Source organism: Falco cherrug, chromosome 1, assembly GCF_023634085.1.
Source record: "Falco cherrug isolate bFalChe1 chromosome 1, bFalChe1.pri, whole genome shotgun sequence".
Lineage (NCBI taxonomy): Eukaryota > Metazoa > Chordata > Aves > Falconiformes > Falconidae > Falco > Falco cherrug.
The window spans coordinates 70,600,158-70,621,167 of NC_073697.1; the positions used below are offsets into that span (position 1 = coordinate 70,600,158).

The following is a 21,010-nucleotide window of genomic DNA, read 5'->3' on the forward strand; positions in this document are numbered from 1 at the left end:
GTTGAAACTTTCTGTAAATGGTAATAGGCCCCATTGTAGACCACCCGCATGCTTTCTTTCACTGCCTGTTGAGCCCAGTCTTCAGTGTAGTAAAGGCTAGTACATGAGTCCTCTGCACTGGGTTGAATTTCAGCCCTTGGGAAGAGAGTTGTTGTGTATGAATAAAAGCGGAAGACGTCACTCCCTGGCTGCTTTTAAAGCTTCCTAAAATAGCTGCAGGTCTTAGCTAGAATTAACGTGACTGGAATTTCCATGGAAAGCCCCAGCACAGACTCTTGTGTGCTCTCTGAAATTTAGTTCCAGTAAAAGTATTTTCTGCTCCTTCCCACATTCCCACAACTCCACCTTCTGGTAGGTAAAGTCTTGCTCTCTGGGTAAGTGGAGAGAGCAAACATCTTTCATTCAGCAGAGGATGGTTTGGAAGCAGAGCTAAAGCTTATTAGCATTCAAACATAATAACATTTGAAAAATAAAGAGCAAATGATCAACTTGAATTTAAGCTGCCTATGCAGTTATATTGCTCATCAGATTTGGTGTCATAGCCTTTTGACCACTGAGTCTGTAACAAAAGATTCATTGTTCTTGATTTCTGTGCCTAGATCCTGCAGTTCATGCATGTAAGAGTGGGTAGGAGTTTCTATGTACCCTTGGAGGGGAGGGAAAACACACTGTAATGGCTGACACTTGTGGGGTGGGTGCTTTTTTTAACACCTTCAACACCTATCAAAATTGGTCTTCCCTGGATAATGCTGGGTGTAAATAGAAACTTGGGAACACATTCAGTGCTCTTCATTCTACAAAAGACAACAAAAATGACACCAGGCCTGAATGTAATTCTTTGGTTTTGGAGGAAGCTCTCTTTGTCTCCTGGAGGAAGGAGAGCTAGAATATATACATGAAAAGAGAAAGTAAGTGGTTAGTAGCTTGTCTATACAAAATATGTATTAGTTCAAGTTTTCCTTGTTTTCTGTTTTATTTGCTTTTGCTTGAATGTTCATCTGTAATATTTGAAGTATAGGATTAATTAGGCTGTGTTTGTAGACAGGTAATTTAATTGCTGAAGTAAGTGGGAAATTTACACATTAATCTTGAGTACCCTTGACCCTGTCTTGCCTTATTCAGTAAGTCCTGTAAAGGAGAGGAATGTCTGAGGTAACTGTAGAGAGATCTCACAGAAACCATTAACTTGTTTCCTCCAACACACTTCAGTGGCAAAAGGGTCATAAAGATACTGTCAAGTCTAGACACAGTGGGCCCATTTCATCCCCAGCATAACTCCATTCATTTTGTCTAGTGACTCTGGGATGAATTCAGCTCATTTTCTGTTAATACTGGTTTTGTTTCATTGACAAAAGTGATTGTACTGCCTTGTGATTACGATCTTTCCCAAAGAGTACCATGTTCATACAAGTGCTGACTAAAAGCAAATATAATGTCTGTGGGAGTTGGTGGGGGAAAAAATCCTTCCTAATGAAGTGACTGGTGTCACAGTCTCTGACTTCTGTACAGAATTCTGAAAACCCCCTGGATGGCTGTTCAATGAAAAAAAGAGAGTTACAAAACATAAATCATATTGCATAGCTGTCTTCTGAGTCAGCAAATGGAAGCACAGGTATCAAATGCAGTGAACAAGAAGATCAACCTTGTAGGTCTGGTTCAAACACAGCCTGAAAATTGTTACATTTAGTCTGAGGTGTTTGAATTGTTTCTCTGATGAGACATCGTGTTAACTAATAGGTACATAAACACAGTTCCTGAATTCCCATTTTTTTCTTCCCCTTCACTTAGTAAAGAGTGCTCAGCAGTGGAGTCTTGAAATCGAGTCTATTTTTGATGTAGTCAGCTCCAAGCCAATTGCAGGTCTTGTGACTGTGAACATTCCAAAACTGCAAACGCAGCAAACGTTCAGTGTGAGGCTTCAACCTGGAGAAGGCAGCATTGTGCTGCTTGTAAACATCAACAAGGTAAGGAAGTGTGTATGTAACCCTAGCCTACTGCAAGATGTTTCCCCTGGTTTCCAATGTGTCTTTCGACCTTCATGTCAGTTTTAGGCCTCCCTCCCCTTCCTTACTGTATTCCAGACTTTAACAGCATTTCTGAACCTCTTACAGGATAGGACAATAGTTCTTTTCCTCTCTAAAAATTGATGTCTGTGGGGCTACATAGCTCAGTATCAAAAAGATGATGAAGTTTTTCTCTTACTGCAAAACAAAAAGACCACATCATCACTGGCCACTGTTAAATGAACTATTTAGGTAGATAACCTATGGATACCCAGTGTCACTTCACGTAACTGGCAGCAGGTATCTTGTCTGTGATATTTTTTATTGGACTGACTGGGGCTAGAGGGTACTGCAGTATACATGGTTCTCCCAGTAAAGAGAGGAAACATTCCTCGAGTCTCTCAATAGATACTTTTACAGGGAAATAAAAGCAAAAGAGCCCTATGAAGAACTTGTCTGGCAGTAAGGTTGGTAGAAATTCTGTGCAGTAGTACTTCCTTATGTTGGCTTGTAGTCCCTTGGGTAGGCAAAACTCAGGAGATATTTTAGAAAAGTGATGGATGCTCTGATGAGGAGATAACTCAATTGAAATCTGATGAATTTGGTATACATCCCAGTGATGAAAGAGGAATTGGTCTGCTTACCTTCACAGGATGTTGGGAAACTATCTAGTGGCAGACTTAATTCACCAGCATTATTTAACTCCTATAGACTTTGGTTTGTTGGTGTTTTTTTTAGAACCTGTTGAGTTTTACCACACAAGCATAATTAAGAAAAGATACAGGCTTGAGAGATGAAGAAAATCGGTCTGTCTGTTCTAGCTGACAAATAGGTAGGTGTCTTGAGTTAGGCAGTAAGCCTAGTGTGGCAAAAAGAACCATGAACTTCGTCTTGGCTTCTTGCTCAGAGATCAGGGCCCTAGTAGAGCTGACTGCAGAACTGAACCTGACAGTGGAGGGCACAGGCCAGTGGGCAGGGTGGAAGCCCTGGCAGATACAGCAGCAGCCACAGCTGATGGTGTCCTCCACTGGAGCCAATGCCGTCTGCTTTACTGTCACAGGGCATGGTTAGATTTGTGAGTGAGCAATGTGCTGTAAGCAGGAATTTGGGGCTTCTGACAGTTCTGACAGTTAATAACATTTGAAGGTCTGCCCTCAAACCTTGGAATATTTTACTGGCTCGCTGATTTTCTCCATTGTTGTGTAACTCTGCATTTGTATCCCCAGCCTGAATGCATTTTATGCATGTATTCTCAAGTTCTCTTGTCAGTTGTTGGAGTGGAGAAAAAGCATGCATTAAAGGCAGGCAGGGTATTTATGTTCTAGCATGCACACTCAGTGACTTGTGTGCTTGTGTGCCTTGTTTTATTTTGACACGAAAGCATACAAACATAAGATTTTTGTTACTGTTGTCATCTGACATGCAAGTTGCATGAGCAATTACAAATACCCAGTTTCATTTAAAACAATCATTAGTCTCTGCTTAGCCTTTTCAGGGACTACAATTAAGCAGGAACTGCAATAGGAAACTTCAAAAATTACTTTGGTTTATTTAATTGCTCCCCCACCCTCAGAACAATTCTGTTAGGGGAGTATGACTGCAAGTTTGTGAGGGAGCACTTCCTTCAGAGCAGAAGCAACAGTGTTTTATATATTCTTTGTACACAAAAGGCTTTGCTGCATGAATTCACATCAGCTGATTTTATGAGAAGCCCTGCAATGTGTTCTCATGTATTGATGACCTTAACGGAGCCCTTACTCTGTATGACAGACTTGTGTGGTGCATGTTAAATAGTGAGATCTCACCAGAAGTTTATTTCTAGTTGACAGTTCATTGCAGATTGTGTTGCAAAGTCAGTAGGTGCAAATTTGAGTGGTGCTTATCACTGGAGATGCATAGCAGTCTTCCTGCAGTTGCCACACAAAGTGCTGTGTTGCCAACATGACAGCATTTGCTTATCAGCTAATGGTGAGCATGGGGGTGACATCATTAGTGGCCAATGAGAGACTCCAACCGTGCCAGGCGGCTGTGAACACTCCCTTGTTGTTGAGGCACACGCTGATTTTGTGCAACACAGAGATTAGTACTTCTGCACAAGCAGTTATGAAAATTCTGTGTTGGGGAAGCTGAAATGTTAGTAGATGCATTCATGACTGTATCCAAGTATAGCTACAGCAAAACATATTGTTGGGTTGCTCTCTGGCTGCCTTTTATTTGAAAAGATTGAGGCACTCCTTACGTGACTCTATTCAGTGCTGATCCCTCCATTGTTTGGTTGCATGCATTATTGCTTTCCTTTCACGATTTTTGTGTTGTGCACTCAACTGGCAAATGTTGGCAATAGGATTGAGCAGCAGAAGTAGGCTGTTGGGATGAAGATACAAATATTACTCTGTGACTAGGAAAACGAGAAAATTAAATCATTCTGTCATCCTGGAGGTATTTTTTTTTTTATGTTTGTAAAAATTATGGAGTACTAGTGATTAGGAAGCACAGAGAAAAAGCAGAAAATACTGAAAAGAAAGAATGAAACTTATAATTTGACTTAAAAGCTTGACGTAAGTGAAGCAGTCAGTATGGTCACATATTACCAGAGTCACAACTGAGGAGTGTCACCTCTGTATTGAATGTTGCATGTGATAGGTAAAAGGGGCATGATCCAGAGCCTAGTGAACAATGTCTGCTCCTGGCAGATATTTGAGTTTTGGAGGAATATTCTGTCAATGTACCTCAGCAAGGGGTAGCAGTTACATGTGCGGATGCAGGTGTATTCTTGCTCATGGCCTATTGTGCACAAGATGAAGTGATAGCCTGAACTTCAGTAGAAGAAGTCATTCTTCTGTCTTTAAATAATTTTCACCTCAGAGTTTCAGCTGAAGAGATCCCAGTTACCATGGCTCAGCTGAGGAACAAAACCTCATTAGACCTGTGGTAATTCACTCAAAGATGTCTGAGCCCTTAGGTGCATTTTTTGCTTCTTTTTATATCCATTGCTCTGACTTTCCTTCTTGTACATTCCAGAGTTCTGCAGTGGAGGCTTGGTGGCCAAATGGACATGGAAAGCAAACTGGATACAACATGACAACAACTTTCATCATGGAGGCAGGATACCAGATTGAGAAATTTTCAAAGGTGGGCCCTTCATCTTGATTACAGCAGGCATTGAACTGCTGCTTTTAGGACATCTGCTCTGCATGGCAGGTTATCTAGAGCTCTTAAATATTTTGGTGGATTCTAATATGCATGTGAAAATGCTAATGAGAAACGAGGTATTTTTTATGTCACAATGTATGTTTACCTGTTTTCTGGTAGCCTTAGCATGTAGGGATGTCTTTACTTGCATTGAGACTGGAAGATGGCTTACAGTTAGTTGGAAACCTCAGAAAGGAAAAGATGTTTACTTTTAAAGTTTTCTATCTCATGAAAAAAATGCACTTTTAAACTTGATATATTATGCTGATGGTTTTGTAGCATGCACCAAAAACCTCCTTAGATTGCTATAAATTATGTGAAGGTTTATTATTGAGATTTTTCTTGTTAATTCAATTTTTAAAAAATTTGTGGGATAGACACGTTCCTAAAAAGCTAACATACATTCATTTATTAGAATCTGATAAATGTGCTTGAGGTTTAAGAAGAGGTAATGTCTTAAATATGACCATGAAAATAATATTCAGGGATATTTGCATAAGGGTTCCTGCAACACACTGGCTGTATAACTGTTTGGGTTTACTAAGAAACCTAGAAGAGGTGATTTTCAATTGTCCATTGAAAAAAAAAATCGTACAGTTGAACTGGGCTCCTTATGCTATCAACGTGTGGAAACAACCAAGTAAATTTTAACATTTATTAGGTGGTTCTGATGTGTATTGCTTCACTAAAAACAAATCTGGTCACCAGGCATCTAAAACTTCTATTCACTGTAACATTTGTGTGTGTGAAAAAGCCTGTGAATAGCAGTAGCTTCTGGAGTCTTAGTCTTTATAGGGCTAGCCATTAGTTTGATTATGAAATAATAATAATTCCTCTTTGCTATTATTGGCAATTTAATTTTGAAATAATTTTAAACCCACACCAAATAAACTTGGCATATTATGCTTGGAAAAACTGGTTATAGGAAATATGGAGGTAAAGCCTGTAAAAAGGAAAATTTTGGTGTTACTGTGTGAAAACTGCACAATGATAGGAAAGTTAATTGATTCCACTTGGGTAGCTGTGTCTCAGGATATTTCATAGAGCCCTGTGGCATATTATCATAGGGACTTTATGATCTATAAAAGAGACTCAGAAACCTTTTTTTCTCCATAAGGGGAAAGAGAGGGGAAAAAACTCAAATGCACCACATAGTGGGCATTATAATTTAACCAGCATACGAAGCCTTTACAGATTCATAGTGTAAAGTCTAGTCTTCCTTCATGCGTTCTCTGAAGCTTCTTGGATTCTGCCAGACACACCCACTCACCCACCCACCACCCCCTGCCCTGAGCTGTATGAGTGGAAAAATTCTCCATATGCAGTTTTTTCATGTTCTAACACAATTTGCTCTCTTGTCGGCAAGACTGAATAGCAACATTCATCTGGCTTAATAAAGAACTTTGAGTAGTTCAGGAGATACAGTCAGGGATAAATGTTCCTGAAAGTTGTTCTGTTGTCCACCTAGTACTGTATTCAGGTGGAATACATTTCCCACCCCCACCCCTCTTTTTAAAAAGAAAAAAACCAGGCGTGAGACATTTCACAAGTGGTTTGTCCCCATATGAGTATCTACATAACTTTGAACAGGCAAAAACTAAAGGGCAAGAACTGTGTATGTGAGAAGACACAGCTTTGTCTCCTGTCAGATTCAGCTACCCTTAGCTTGAGCTACTGTCTGGTTTCTGATATTTTAGAGTACTCTCCAAAGCATTAACTAATCCTTTGGGAAAATTTCCGGGTAGCCCCCTAGTATGTACTTGGAGGAGCTCTAGAGCTCTAGCCAGCTGTGCTGGGAACCTCTTTGGCTGAGGGAAGTACCTACTTGCTCCTGTTGAGAGCAGCAGAGAAACAAAACAGAGTAAAGCCAACATCCAGGACAGGGTTAGTTTTGTTTTTGTTTTGTTTTTCTATTTGAATACTTCGGTTAGAGTTTGTTTCTCAGAGTAATGTGAAACAAAGTCATAGCCAGATACTACCACAGAATGAAATTGGTTTTCTAGAGGGAGGGTCTATCCAGTCCTTTTTGCTGTTGATAAGTTGTTTTTCTTGCCATGCCTACATCAAGGAATTTATTACCTCTTTCATTGCCTCGTGGGGCATTTGTTTGCTTTTTCGATTCTGCTTCTCCATCTTTCTGTATGCTTATTTCTTCACCACTGTACTGAGTTTCTTATTTCATGAGGCTATTTTAGTACTTGGAAGATCTTAACCTCTAGTTACCTTTCCCTCCTTCCCCCTACATCCTCTTTTCCCCATAGGCCTTTTAGCATGACTTCCAGAAGTCTTTCCCTTTGGCTTTGTAGTTTTCACACCGCTTTCATGCTGTGTGCTAATTTGTTAGGTCACTGGGGCGTTCTGTGATCTTACTTCAGCTCTAGGCATCTTCATCCTTACGACTTCTTATACTGCTAAATCTAGGAATGCCAAATATGATCCACACGTCACTTAACTGGGTACAAAGCCTTTGTATATGACTTAAAAAGACAGGTATCTGTTTCTTAATTTTGCACAGAATCAGCTGATTGGTCTGTGGTGGCTAGAGAGCATCTTCTGTGTTGCTCCAACAAGACTGGGAGAAACATTCAGTCCTCAGGCAGCAAGATCTATCAGACAGATTTCAAGGTGGCAAAGGTCTTTGTAGCCAGAAAGGCATGTAAACAAACATGCCAGATGCTAGTTGTCTCCCCTTGCCCTTCTTTTACCCCACAAGGCAGAAGGAAGCTGCTGTAGGAACAGGAAGAGGTGCTGTGTTAGTGGGAGAGGGTGGGGGGCTGGGCTCTGACCCGAGGGAGCAATGGAGTGGGAACACAAGGCACCAAACCCTGGAGGCCTGGGAATGTGATATGATGCTGAGGAGCTTTTCCTCTTGCTCCTGCTGCATGGGTGGTCCTGGCTGGGTGTTTCAGCCTCTCAGATTGCTTCAGATTTGGCCAGTTGCATGACTTCCACTTGAGCATGAATAAACCAGTATCACATTACTGCTGTTAGTAATATAAATACTCCACTACAAATGCATTCTGAGACAGTCCCAGTCTGCCTGATGACATCTGTTAAGAGGACCTCCCAAATACTTTGGGAGCCCCAGCTATAAATCCCATTCCCTTTTGTGTCACAAAAGAGAGCTATGCTGGAGACTGAGGAGTGTTTCTCCAAGTAATTGAATTCACTGAAGGAAGATCAGAACTTTTTTGGTAGTGTAATACTCATAATGTAGTTTTTCTTTTGTAGTCTTCAGTAGTTAGGGCAGCTGTGAAAGTTGTATGAAATACTGACTATTTTTTTGATTCAACTTCTCATGTTAAGATAAGTCTGCAGAATTCTAGGAATGGGTGGAAGACTCTTGTCCTAAAACTAAGTTCATCGTGCTGGTCTATATTCAACCAACCCCGTTTGTGATGGGAACACAGTAGAAAAAAGGAAGGGCACACTGTCCACAGTACATGTATGTGCACAGAAATACTGGACAGGGAGTCTGAAATGTCTCCTCAGTGGTCTGACTTTGTAGTTTTTCTCTAGCTAGGAATGTCTTTAGTGGTACAGATGCTGAGCCCCACTTGCCACTAATCCGCTATTGCTGCTGGGGCAAGACTGTAAAACACTACAGGACTTGGGGCAAGTTCTGTTTTTTTTGTTCATTCAGTTTCTGTGTTTTGGTCATTGCTGTGATGCAGAGAGGTTTAGTTTGAGGTCAATGATCTGCAGCCTCCAATCATGCAACTGGTTTCTCATGTGCATTATCACTGTCTAGGTGTTTCATTAATAATTGTCCAGTTGACTAAGAAGCACCAAAGAGGATGCAAAAAATGCTGTGATTTTCTTTGTCATCTCTACCACCAGAAATAATTTTCTGTCTATCCATATGGTTTTTGATAAGTTGAAAGTTTAAGAAAACAGTCCCACAGTGGGATTAGTAATTTCCAATTTGAACTTCAGCCTTGTTGGGTGTGTGAAATACAGAATTACATTTTATCTTAAAGACACTTAACTAGGTAAATTTTAGCCTGATTTACTGACATGTACTTGTCTCAACTGTAGCTTGTGGCAGAGACAACAGGCTGTACTCTATAATCTGACCTTTTTGAAAGGTATAGCAAATAGTCATCTGAGGGAGGAGTGGTTGCTGTCTTAGGGGTAGTCTAGAAAAAATGAGGTTCCTGCCTTCCTGACCCAAACTTGTTCTTTGGTGCGAGTTGGCTGAAATTTACTATTAGCTTTCCTTCACTTTATTTAATTTCAGACTTATCTCCCTATGACAATGAACAACAAGTACCAGAAAGAAAAAGAGCTTTCTTTCTGGCCTAGATAAGTCAAACTGGAACAACGGTGGGAGTGTTGATCTATCTGCTTGAGGGTAGAAACATTCTACAGAGGGTTGTGAACTGCTGGATTGGTGGGCCAAGGCCAGTTGTATGAGTTTCAATGAGGAGAAGTGCCAGGTCATGCACTTGGGTCACACCAACCCCACACAATGCTACAGGCTTGGGGCAGAGCGGCTGGAAAGCTGCTTGGGGGAAAAGGACCTGGGGGTGCTGGTCAACAGCCGGCTGAACATGAGCCAGCAGTGTGGCCAAGGTGGCCAATAGCATCCTGGCTTGTGTCAGAAAGAGTGTGGCCAGCAGGACTAGGGAAGTGATTGTCCCCCTGTACTCAGCGCTGGTGAGGCTGCACCTTGAATCCCGTGTTCAGTTTTGGGCCCCTCACTGCAAGAGGGACACTGAGGTGCTGCAGCGTGTCCAGAGAAGGGCAGTGGAGCTGGGGAAGGATGTGGAGCACAAGTCTTATGAGTAGCAGCTGAGGGAACTGGGGTGGTTTAGCCTGGAGAAAAGGAAGCTCAGGGGAGACCTTATTGCTCTCTACAACTACCTGAAAGGAGGTTGTAGCAAGGTGGGTGTCGGTGTCTTCTCCCAAGTAACAAGTGATAGGACAAGAGGAAATGGCCTCAAGTTGTGCCAGGGGAGGCTTAGGTTGGATGTTAAGAAAAGTTTCTTCACTGAATGGGTTGTCAAGCATTGGAACAGGCTGTCCAGGAAGGTGGTGGAATCGCCATCCCTGGAGGCGTTTAAAAAACGTGTAGATGTGGTGCTTAGGGACATGTTGTAGTGGCGGATTTGGCAGTTCTGGGTGGACTGTTGGACTTGATGATCTTAAAGGTCTTTTCCAACCTAAATTATTCTATGATTCTATTCCATGATTCTGTAAGGATGCAGAAGTCTGAAGTCTCCCCAAAAGAACTGTTTTCTAGAGCACTTTGCAGCTGCACAGGAGCCTAACATGGCAGCTGTTCCACATCTACTCCATGGCAGGTGGGGAAGACACCTCTACAAATAAGGGGTCAGTGTTATTGCAGTCCACTAACTGCTCTCTCATGGCTGCAGAGTTGACTGTTTTATGCCAGTGCAATCAGCATACCCCTCAGCAGCATTGTTGCTTTGACTGAAGTCAAGTCTCAGAAAATGTCCAGAATGATTTCTTGAGAACTCTTCTTCTACCTGCAGCAGGAAGGAGTGTTTTCTTGTTTCAGCATCTGCAGTATGCAGTACCAGATATTAGGCTGAAAGAGCAGTTGTAAAAGTTTGGCTTCTGCTAGAGATGTGCTTTTAACTGGAGTGACCTTTAATACCTTACAGAGCAAGTGGTTATTTAGCTGAACTGGTTCCTCTGAAACCTTACTGTTGGATCATGCTGTTCAAACACAGCTGTGATGGCCAGAGGGCCGTTCACTTCCAAACTGGCATTTGTGTTTGCATGCATATCTTTTTCACTTTGATTGCCAAACCTATTAAAAACGTATCATTTCAAGGCAGAAAAATGCTTTTTCTGGATGAACCTGAAGCTAGGCATTCAGGGGCAAGACTTAGAGCTGAGCTGGTGCAGTCTCCTTCTGGAAGGAGAAAAGTGTAGATAAAATAGTGTGTCTGATCTAATGCTACTACTGTATTCCTCTCACTGATCTTCAGCTGGACTTCTGACTGAATTCTGCAGCAAGCAAACATGCACCTGTCTCTTACATATATACATGCGTGCACATGCATGGTCATTTGTGCATGCTTTCTCTCTCAAAATGATAGCAACTTTAAAAAGTGAACAGGTTTATTGGAAGGATTCTTTTTAGCCCTATTACAGTGTGTTTTAATCAAGCAGAAATTTAGAGATGAGACAATGTCTTTCAACTCCCTGACAAATTCTAAGCTGTTAATGTTCAGTTGAATCCCTTTTATAATGATTTTCTTTCTTTATTTTTGTTTTAATTTATTTTTTGTCTGCTTTAAATCTGTTTCATGTTTTCACACAGGCCTATTTTCGGACAGTAGAACTTGTTCAGGAGCCTATTCCTGGCTCACCAGGTCTGAGTTTCTACTTCAGAATCAATGGTCGACCCATTTTCATTAAGGGCTCGAACTGGATTCCAGCAGATTCTTTCCAGGACAGAGTGACCTATGACACGTAAGCCACATTTGATGTTCTCTAAGAACATGTTTTCCTCCTCCTAATTCTCTGTCTGCTCTCTGTGAAAGGGTGGTATTAGTGGGTGGAAGTCCTTTCAGGGTAGACCACTAAATGTTGTGGGTCGGATTAATTAACATTAATTAATTAAACACCATTAATAGATTTGAGTGATGTTCAAGACATGTGAATGCAATAACAGATGGGAAGGTGGCTGTTTGCTGTACACAGGTTACTGGCCTTTTGGGATGATCCGCAGGCTGTCTGATCCTATTACCTGGCACATGTGCATTGGTACTCAGGGGAAGTGCACTTCAGCCATGCCCTAACCCGTCTCACGCAGGGAGACATAAGTGCATAGTAACCTCTCTCCCTTTCCCCTCCTCTGGTCCAGGCTTCTTGGAGTTCAGTGATGCAGCACCCCAGAGGTACAGGTGGGATGGGGGCCATGCTGTACTTGACTAAGCTTTGCTCTGGGTAGCTGAGGAACCAGGACAACGGAATGCTGCAGTGTGCTGCATTCACATGCAATTTAGAGGCTGCCAGCATGATTAAGGAAAAATTAATGGAGGCCGAATCGAGTAAAATGAGATTCAGAGTCAGTCTTCTCCTCTCACTCTTCTCTTCTTGCTATGCCCTGTGGGACTCAGGAAAAGAATATAGATTTCTGAACGTGTTTGAAACGGGATTTGAATTGAAGTAATTGATATTTAAAGCAAGTAATATCTAAGGAGAAAAGAACAACCTGATTAATAAAATACAGGATTTCTAAATCTGGTCCTGCCAGTACTTCCGTAAAAGCTCTTACTTGCATGTGTCACACTATCTATTTTGTAGGTTTTAACAGGACCATGTAACTTTTTCTGCACAAAAAATTGCTCTTTGAAAGCTCTGTCCAGACATGCAGGCTTAGAAGGTAACAAAATAGTCTGGTTCTGCCAGAGTTGTAAGTCTTAGATTGCCTGATAATGATGAATGTTTGGGAGTTTTTTGGTGGTTTTTTGGGAGTATAACCTTAGAACCTCCTAAGTGATACAGTTTCACAACTTATATAAATCTTCTTTTTGTATTTGACAGATTATGGCTACTCTTGAAGTCTGCAGCAGATGCTAACATGAATGCACTTCGGGTTTGGGGAGGAGGAGTATATGAACAGGATGAATTTTATGATATTTGCGATGAAATAGGAATAATGGTAAAAATAAACACAGAACGCTTACTTAAAAACTGATGAACTTGTGAACGAAATTTTACTCTAAATGAACAAAATTAGGGAATTAATACCTAAATTCTAGCCATCTTTCCAAAGGACATGGTGGAGTACCAACCTGGGAAGTCAGATCAACTGGATTTTTTATTATTATTTTATGTTTGATTTCTTTTTTTATTTGAATGGTTCCTGATTACTGAGGCTGTCTGTTGAAACTGGAAGTGATACTTTGGAGACTTTTTATTAGAACCTCAGCTTGCATTTTCTCTTGTAATGAAGGCTACAACTCTGTTCTTCAGTCATCCCCACTTCCCTTCCTAGCCCAGAATCTCCCCTTCATCTCCCCTTCCTTTTCTCCCTACTGTCTTTCCCCTCCACCTCTTTTACATGTCCCAAAATCAGAGCAACATGTCTGTGGCTTTAACTTTCTGCCTTCTAGCTCTTTTCAGACCAAAACTCTCATCTTTATATACTGTACCTCTTTCCCAGTTCTATGTTTCCTAATCCCTTGGGAAAGAATGAGGGAAGAAATGAACAGCTGAGGGACTGGTACTAGTGATGTCAATGTAGGAAGGTTTTACACTGTAATGATGAGCATGATAGAAGAACTTTTGTGTACTGTAGGTATCAACAGGGACTTGCAGCACTCAGTCAAATAGTTGTGAGCAGATAGTCACGTAGTGCATGGGTTATTTTTTTGTTTCACAAGATCAAATAATATTTTTTCCACAGCACTCAGACTGTGGAGCCCTGTAACTGTGTTTAGGGCTTAGCCCTGCTGAAGAATCTGAGTGCCTGAGCATATGCCCCAGACTGAGAGCAAAGACCTTGCCATCTGACCTCAATGGGGGTTTAAGGCCTGCTGTATTTGAGTTTTGTTCTTTCAGCCACCTCTGAGTTATCAAAACACAGAAGGTGGTAGTCATGCTTTTCTCTGCTGTGGAAATGGGTTTTGTTTATTTTAAAAGTATTTTCTCCTTTATAGGAATAGCTGAAAAGGTTTGGAGTTCTTTTGGTTCAAACTTTTTAAACAAAAATATTTCACTTGGCCTGAAGCCAAGCATGGATGACCTTATCCAAAGGGACATTTTGAACAAGCTATAATTGAGTATAAATGTAGCTGTAAGGGGAACACTTGCTGCGTAAACACTGATAATCCTATATGAGCACCTTTGATTTTATGAGTTTGGGGGCACACGCTAGTAAGTTTTGATGAAATAGTGACTAGATGAGTGAACCCCAAGTTGCACCTGTGTTACTGTTTCTTACAAGTTACTGTTTCTTTTTAATAAGTAGAATGCCAAATGCCAAGAAGTGTGTATGGTCTTATGCTACAGCAGAAAAAGCAGGGAAACAGATATGGTATCTTGCTGCCTTCTGCTATGTGTGCTTGAAAAAAATAAAATGTGACATCTATTTTAGTCCTCTGAATGAGTGCCCTGATTTTCAGGGCTTCTGAGCATGTAACAGTTCTTTCATTTTTGACACTAGGCAACTAAGTAGGCCACTTAGATCTGTGTCTGGACAGTGCTCAATGCAAGATTTAGATCTTATTTAGCAGCCAAAATAGCAAGTAGGTGCGGAAAATCAGATCTTTATTCTGGAGGGGGTAGGTCTGGACATTTTGGTTTTGTTTCTTCTGATCGTCTTGCAAAGGCTTAAAAGTGCATTAGTCAAGCTGTGCTTAAGGAAAAATGGTGATAGGTCACTGAGAGAAATAGCAAGAGAAAGTTTATTTCAGTAGAGAATTTTGACGATACACAGTCACTGATGGATTCTGAGTGATTCTTCAGCAATAGCTTTGCTTTTTTTTTTACAGTGCTAGGAGTGTAACAATTAATGGATCCATTACTTCCCACTGTCCTGTTCCCTTTCTTCAGTCTTCTTAGGGAATATACACTGGAAAGAGTAATGGAAAAGCATGTTCTTGCTGCAAGGAAAATGCAGTTGTACGAGGAGCTGGTCTGGCTTTTCCTACTGCTTAGGTAGTATGGTATTCAGAAAAGCGTAGTCTCCTACAGACTCCATTGGGTTAATGTGCTCCTTCAACAGATCTTTCCGTTAACATTTGAGACAGACTATCAGGAGTCTCAAAATTACAGCAATTTAGAAAACAGAACAGGTAAAGAAAGTTATCTTGCCCATCTCATTAAGCTTCTTCCTTTCTAGTTTTTGTAGTTCTTCTTCAAGGTACAAAGGGAGTTCATTGTTGAATTGAAAGGCTTGCTGTTCTTTAGTGGTACCTACTTGTTCTTTCTTTGAAGAGAAAGATCACTGTGTTGTTAGAGGATCTAGTTTGTTTCTGCCCCCCTTACTGGGTAAAATTTGCCCTTTTTAAGACCAGTTTTCGCATTTGGTATGGAAGCATTTTGTTAACAAGTACACTTGCACATCTGTTAAGTGTGCTTGATACCACATCAACCACATCAGAAGAGTTACTGTTTCTTTTTAATAAGTAATGGGGTTTTAGTGTTACACCTGCAAAGTAGTAAACAGAAAATTGTTCCATTCAGGTGGAGATTGCTCCATCTTCACGTTTGAGCAGTGCATGGGTTCTAATTATTTCACTGAAACTTACTGAACTCCATCTACTGAGTAATATTCCACTCATCAATGAAGGCTGTCAGTATCTGATTCCTAAAAGTGAATATTCTGTAACTCTGATATTGAGGAAAACCACAGTGGAACATGGACAGACTGAACCCCATGGAGTTTGTTACTGTGTTGATGGTACTTTCCAAGAATCACGAATAGAAAATTTCTGTTTAATTCTCTTTGAGATAAATAACTTCTTTTTGAGCAAAAGATTGTGCATCTTAATAACGATGTATTTTTGAAGTATGTAAAATGATTTGCTAACAATTTTTATTATTATTTTATTTCCTTTTCCCTGTAGATTTGGCAGGATTTTATGTTTGCATGCGCGCTATATCCAACTGACAAGAATTATTTAGAATCCATAAGAGCAGAAGTTTCTCATCAGGTATTTTGTCTGTGTGTCAAATCTCTATTTCCCATTATCTATTTTTGATTGACTGACTGTAAAAGTTAGCTTTCCCAAAATGCTTATTTGGAAGTGTTTGTTAGTGTACCTTTACGCAGCAGACACAAAATGTAACCTCAATAAATCATCTTTAACTTACTCGCAGGAGTAGTAAGTCAAGAAGAGGTACAGGCCTTCCTCATGTCCAAACTGCTTTTTTTTCAGGGATGTTTAAGAGCATTCACTGAGAGTGAGGTCTAATGATTGCAATGTACTTTAGCACAGAATTTACCCTTCACATATGGCTGAGTAGATGAGTATGGAGGTGCATGTGTGCATATATGTAAGCATATTAAAAATTTACCCCTCTGTAGGTGTCTATTACAGAAGTTTGAGCCTCGTGGAGAGCTAAGGAAATAGTGAACAGTGCAGATAAAAGCAAGAATTGTAGGCTCAGCGTATGTAATATGCATGTGGACTTGTAATTCCAGTAGTAATAAAATGGGGTTTTTTTTGTTGTTGTTTGTTTTTTTGTTTTAAAATAAAAAGAGAAGCAATTTTGCTTAATTTCTGAATCTGTAAATTGTATTTCAGGTAAGACGTTTAAAATCCCATCCATCGATTATTTTGTGGAGTGGTAACAATGAAAATGAAGCAGCAATCGCAAGCAACTGGTTCTCTATACCTTATGCTGACAAAGAAGTCTATATCAAAGACTATGTGATGCTTTATGTGAAGAACATCCGAGAAATAGTTCTTACTGTAAGTGATCTCAAAATACTGTAGGGGACAGGGCTTGGCAAAATGGTTTAAAGTTTGCAGTTTGAGTGACTTGGGATTACTTTTTTGCTTTTTTGTTTGTTTGTTTGTTAATCCTTTTGGGAAATGAAAAACAGCACGTTATTGAGGAATAGAACTTTCCAGGCTCTTGTAAACAACTCTAAACTCAAGGATTATCCTTAAAGTAGGATAAAACTAAAAAAATTACTTACATCTTTTACACTTTGTGATATGTAAAGGAAGACCTGAAAAGGTAGTGGATCTTGCTTCTTTTTTCCTTCCTATTTTTAATACCTCCACAAATGCCTTAACTTTCAGTGGACAAAAATCAACTTGCCTCTTAATTAATCGATCTAGATGATCAGATATCCTTTATTCTGATTTTGTTGAAGGATACTGTAAGAAGGATTTAAGAATCCTCAGGCCTTTTAACAGCAGTTGAATGAATTCATAGAGATGTTATTTCTTCAGTGTGCTATTCCAGTATTGTGACTTAAGATTTTTGGCCTAAGCAGCCTTTTTACAGCTGAGTTGTTTGTAAAGGTATACTGTGGTGTTTCTGTGATTAGCTACAGGAGTTAGATGGCCAATGCACGTGCAGCAAAGCGAGGTGTTCTAGCTTGATGCTATTTTTTAGTTACAGTTCACGTATGTGGTGTTGCTGTCCAAGACAGACCCCTCTTTTATTTTAAAGCCATAGAATAACTGTTTTGAGTGCCAGAAGGAACCACACAATGAAATAATTTCAGGTCCTGTATAATACAAGCCAGCTGAAGAAATCTGTAACTACTAGCAGTACCGGATTATATAACTTTAAAAGACTTCTAAGTTTCAGCTAAAGACTTCAGGGAATCCAGGATATCCTGTAGTAAATTGTTTCAATTAATTATTAATTACTCATGTAAAAAAAAAGATGAAAAGAAAAAGATGAGGGATCGAGACTGTTTCTTAAAATGAAGCACATAGCTAAGTGCTTTGCTGTATTGGAGCCAGTTGCTGTAACTTGTGACTGGTAACTAACGTGGGCCTCTATCTTACTACAAGTAGGGTGTTAAATTAATTATACCTGCAAAAAGATTCCTTTAGTACTTTGTAGGGTACTGCTAAAAGTTTTAGTATACTAAATCTAACAAGGCTATAAAGGCAGCTCTGAACAATTTGAAATGTAATCCTTCTTATAGTCTCATCTATCTTAACGTGCAGAGCCAGCCAAAATGACAATAACCTGCAATGTTACCATGCAAGCATCAGTAGCAGAATACCTTGGCTTTGTTCAGACTAAATCTAGGTGACTATTTAGTACAAAAGGGGAAAATCATGGCCTTGTTCCTGCAAAAACACTGCAAAAGTAATGATTTTCCATAAAGAAGTCACAGTACTCAAATATTAATGTTCCTTGAGTTTATTTTTCACGAGGCACGCTTCAAATAGCTTTCATTAAGAATTTAGAAGCATATAAAGATAGGAAACCTCTTGATGTGAGGAGAGAATCCCTTAACAGCAGAGCAAGCAATATCATGCCCAGCTGTCCTCCAAGAACATAAATAAGAAGCTAATTAAGCAAGTAAAGATGATGGATGTCAGGACACAAAGGGGAAAGTTTCCTAGGCAGTGACTCATAGATTTGGAAAAGTCATGTTCTCCCTGCCCCACCTCCCCCTTTTCAGAATGTGGTGTATGTATTCAGATGATAAAAGCCGATCACTTTGTGAGGGTGTTGTGGTTTTGTTCTGTTTTGTTTTAAAATCCCAGGAAGATAAGAGTCGTCCTTTTATTGCATCCAGTCCCACCAATGGCTTGGAGTCAGTTAAAGAAGGCTGGATCTCCCAGAATCCTTATGATACCCATTATGGTGACACTCACTTTTATGACTACAGCAATGACTGCTGGAACTGGACAGTGTATCCTAAAACTCGTTTTGCTTCAGAATATGGATTTCAGTCCTGGCCTTCCTTCAGTACAATCGAAAAGGTAAGGCTGGGCTTCCACACCTTAGTGTCCCCTCTGTTCTCATTTAATGAGGGCAGTGAGTGTCCTCTCAACAAACTACAGCATCAAAACTGTAGTTGGGATAATACGTTGTTAGGTGCAGTATGGCACAGGTGGGACAGAGGTGTGTGCTGCTGTGGAGGGAGGGTGTGAGACAGGACTGTTTCCCTCCTCAGTGTTCAATATATTTACCTTGATGTTGCAAGAGGAAAATTGTTACGAGACTATGAGTTTTAGTAGTAATTCTATTTAATATATAGCTTAGTAATGATTACCTAACATCAGCATTTCATTTTGTTGTGTCTAAGGATATGAGTTAGAAGCAGAAGAAACATTACAAATGCTGAATTGTGCCGAATTCTAAAATGTATTGATTTTTATAATTTTTACCAGTTTCTTAAATATTTTTTTCTTTATGCATTGCAAGTAAGAGGATTTGGGTTTGCCTCCTATTACATTTAGATATTGTATATTCTATCTTATTTATCCACTTGGAGCACAGACGTATCATGCTGTTTGTCCATTTGTTCAGAGAGATGAATATTGTGTTGAGACTCATGCATGCAGCTAAAAGGAGTTCAGAATGTTCCTTTCAGTTTGCTGGGCAAAGTATATTATCTGAGACATAATCAGTACGTTCATCCATACTGATAAAAATGAAAATTATTCGGCCTAAAAAGGAACAAATTTAAATAAAGAAGATTTTATAGAGATTGTAATTACAATGAAAGCTTGACAATAATAACTATATGATCTATGCTGCATTGTTGTCCTTAGCTGAAAAAAAATATTTCATGATCATTTGTTTTCAGAGGCAGGGTTTGAAAATGTACACAATATTAGACTTTATAGCCATACTAACTTCTATAACTTTTATACCTGAATGTGTTTGACTAGAGTACATTCTTCCATCTTAATGTAAGATGTTTCTGATTACTAGGAATGCAAGCAAACCTCTGAAGTCCCTTGGCTAAACTGAACCTTACAACAAATAAGTTCAATTCCATTGAACCAAAAGTTTCTCTTCTGGGTTCAGCACTAACGTCCGTTTTCATTTATTTGTACGAGTAGTATAAGCAAAGGGTGTTACTGATTCAAAATCCTTGCATGACTGCCTGTATAGAAATACACTACCAATTTTAAAGATTTTGGATTATGTCAGCAGGCTGTAATGGATATCCTTCCCTGAATATCATGTCAGTCATTAAATGCACATTTTGCCTTTTTATTCTGATCTCTTACTTTTGTGTTTTTTAAAAGGTTTCCTCCGCTGAGGACTGGTCCTATACAAGCAATTTTTCTCTCCATCGACAACACCATGAAAATGGCAATGATCAGATGCTTCAACAGCTTAGGCGTCATTTCAAGCTTCCCCAGAGCACAGATCCCATAAAGAAGTTCAAAGATACGATTTACCTCACTCAGGTAACAGTGATGTCTTCAATATAAGTAGCTGTCAGTACTTGTTCCGTTAGGTACTTCAGTGGTTAAAACTGGGCCTGTTCTATTAGGTAATGTTCAGTTACAGAAAGTTTCTACGCTGAAGCATTGGTGAGTCCAGCTTAATTTGGAAATAGCTTGTGTCTCATTTATTGGAGAGAGACTGCAATTTTCGTCATAGAAAGGCTGGAATACTTCTCAGGGAATTTCCCAGAAAGTGGCTCAATTGCGAGAAACTCTGGCTGTGTGTGCTCCCTGCCCCCGCCTGGGCCCACTCCTGAAGCTGGCTGGGGGTCAGAGATGTGCTCGCCTTCCTTGGTAGGTGGATTATTCCTGGTGCTACCCTGTTACTCCCTCTTCCAGGCTGGGTATGGTTTTGCTCTTCATGTGGCCGCTGTAGGCTTACTGCTTTGATTTTTGCCACAAGGAATACATGAGCTTTTGAAAAAGAATGTTACTACAGAATGCAGTTCTTTATGAATGAGATTATTGGTAGCTTTTATGTTGTTATGAACTCAGACATTGATATTTTAGATAATCTATTTTCTTGGTGTTTTTTTTTTTCAAATCAGTAGGTTATATTTTGCTCTTCATCCACAGTAGTTTACCTCATGCCTGTTTCTTTCTTTGTGATTTTTATGTGACTTTTAAGTGATGTTAAGTAACTTTTTAATGCTATTAGACAAGCTTAAAGTGCTGTTACTTTTTTTATGTTCCAAGAATTTCAGAAACGCTCTTGATGGCAATAATTGCACATTCACTAAGTTTTTAACGTTTGAGAGCTGCTATCAGCAAGTTTTATATAAAACCAAAACAGCTGGAGAACATTAGGCACTGGTGATAAGAGAACAAAGATAGATGCTGTGAAATTGAAAATGGGTAAAACTTGCACAGTGAGGTCCTGACTCAGAAGGCCGTGAGAGTTTCTGCAGTGTTAAGTCTGTCAGGGCTTTATTGACAGGTTAA

The 21,010-nt window shown here is 39.8% G+C and overlaps 1 protein-coding gene across 2 annotated transcripts in view; it reads left to right on the top strand.

Annotated features, from left to right (window-relative positions):
- Nucleotides 1-21,010, top strand: part of MANBA (mannosidase beta) — a 59,437-nt gene that overhangs the window by 23,299 nt on the left and 15,128 nt on the right. For both annotated transcript variants that reach the window (XM_014278479.3, XM_055700236.1), the window contains exons 6-13: nt 1,789-1,964; nt 5,025-5,135; nt 11,491-11,642; nt 12,720-12,837; nt 15,749-15,835; nt 16,430-16,597; nt 18,368-18,586; nt 19,865-20,029. In XM_014278479.3, coding sequence (XP_014133954.2) covers nt 1,789-1,964; nt 5,025-5,135; nt 11,491-11,642; nt 12,720-12,837; nt 15,749-15,835; nt 16,430-16,597; nt 18,368-18,586; nt 19,865-20,029 — 1,196 coding nt within the window. The remainder of the gene's footprint in view (nt 1-1,788; nt 1,965-5,024; nt 5,136-11,490; nt 11,643-12,719; nt 12,838-15,748; nt 15,836-16,429; nt 16,598-18,367; nt 18,587-19,864; nt 20,030-21,010) is intronic.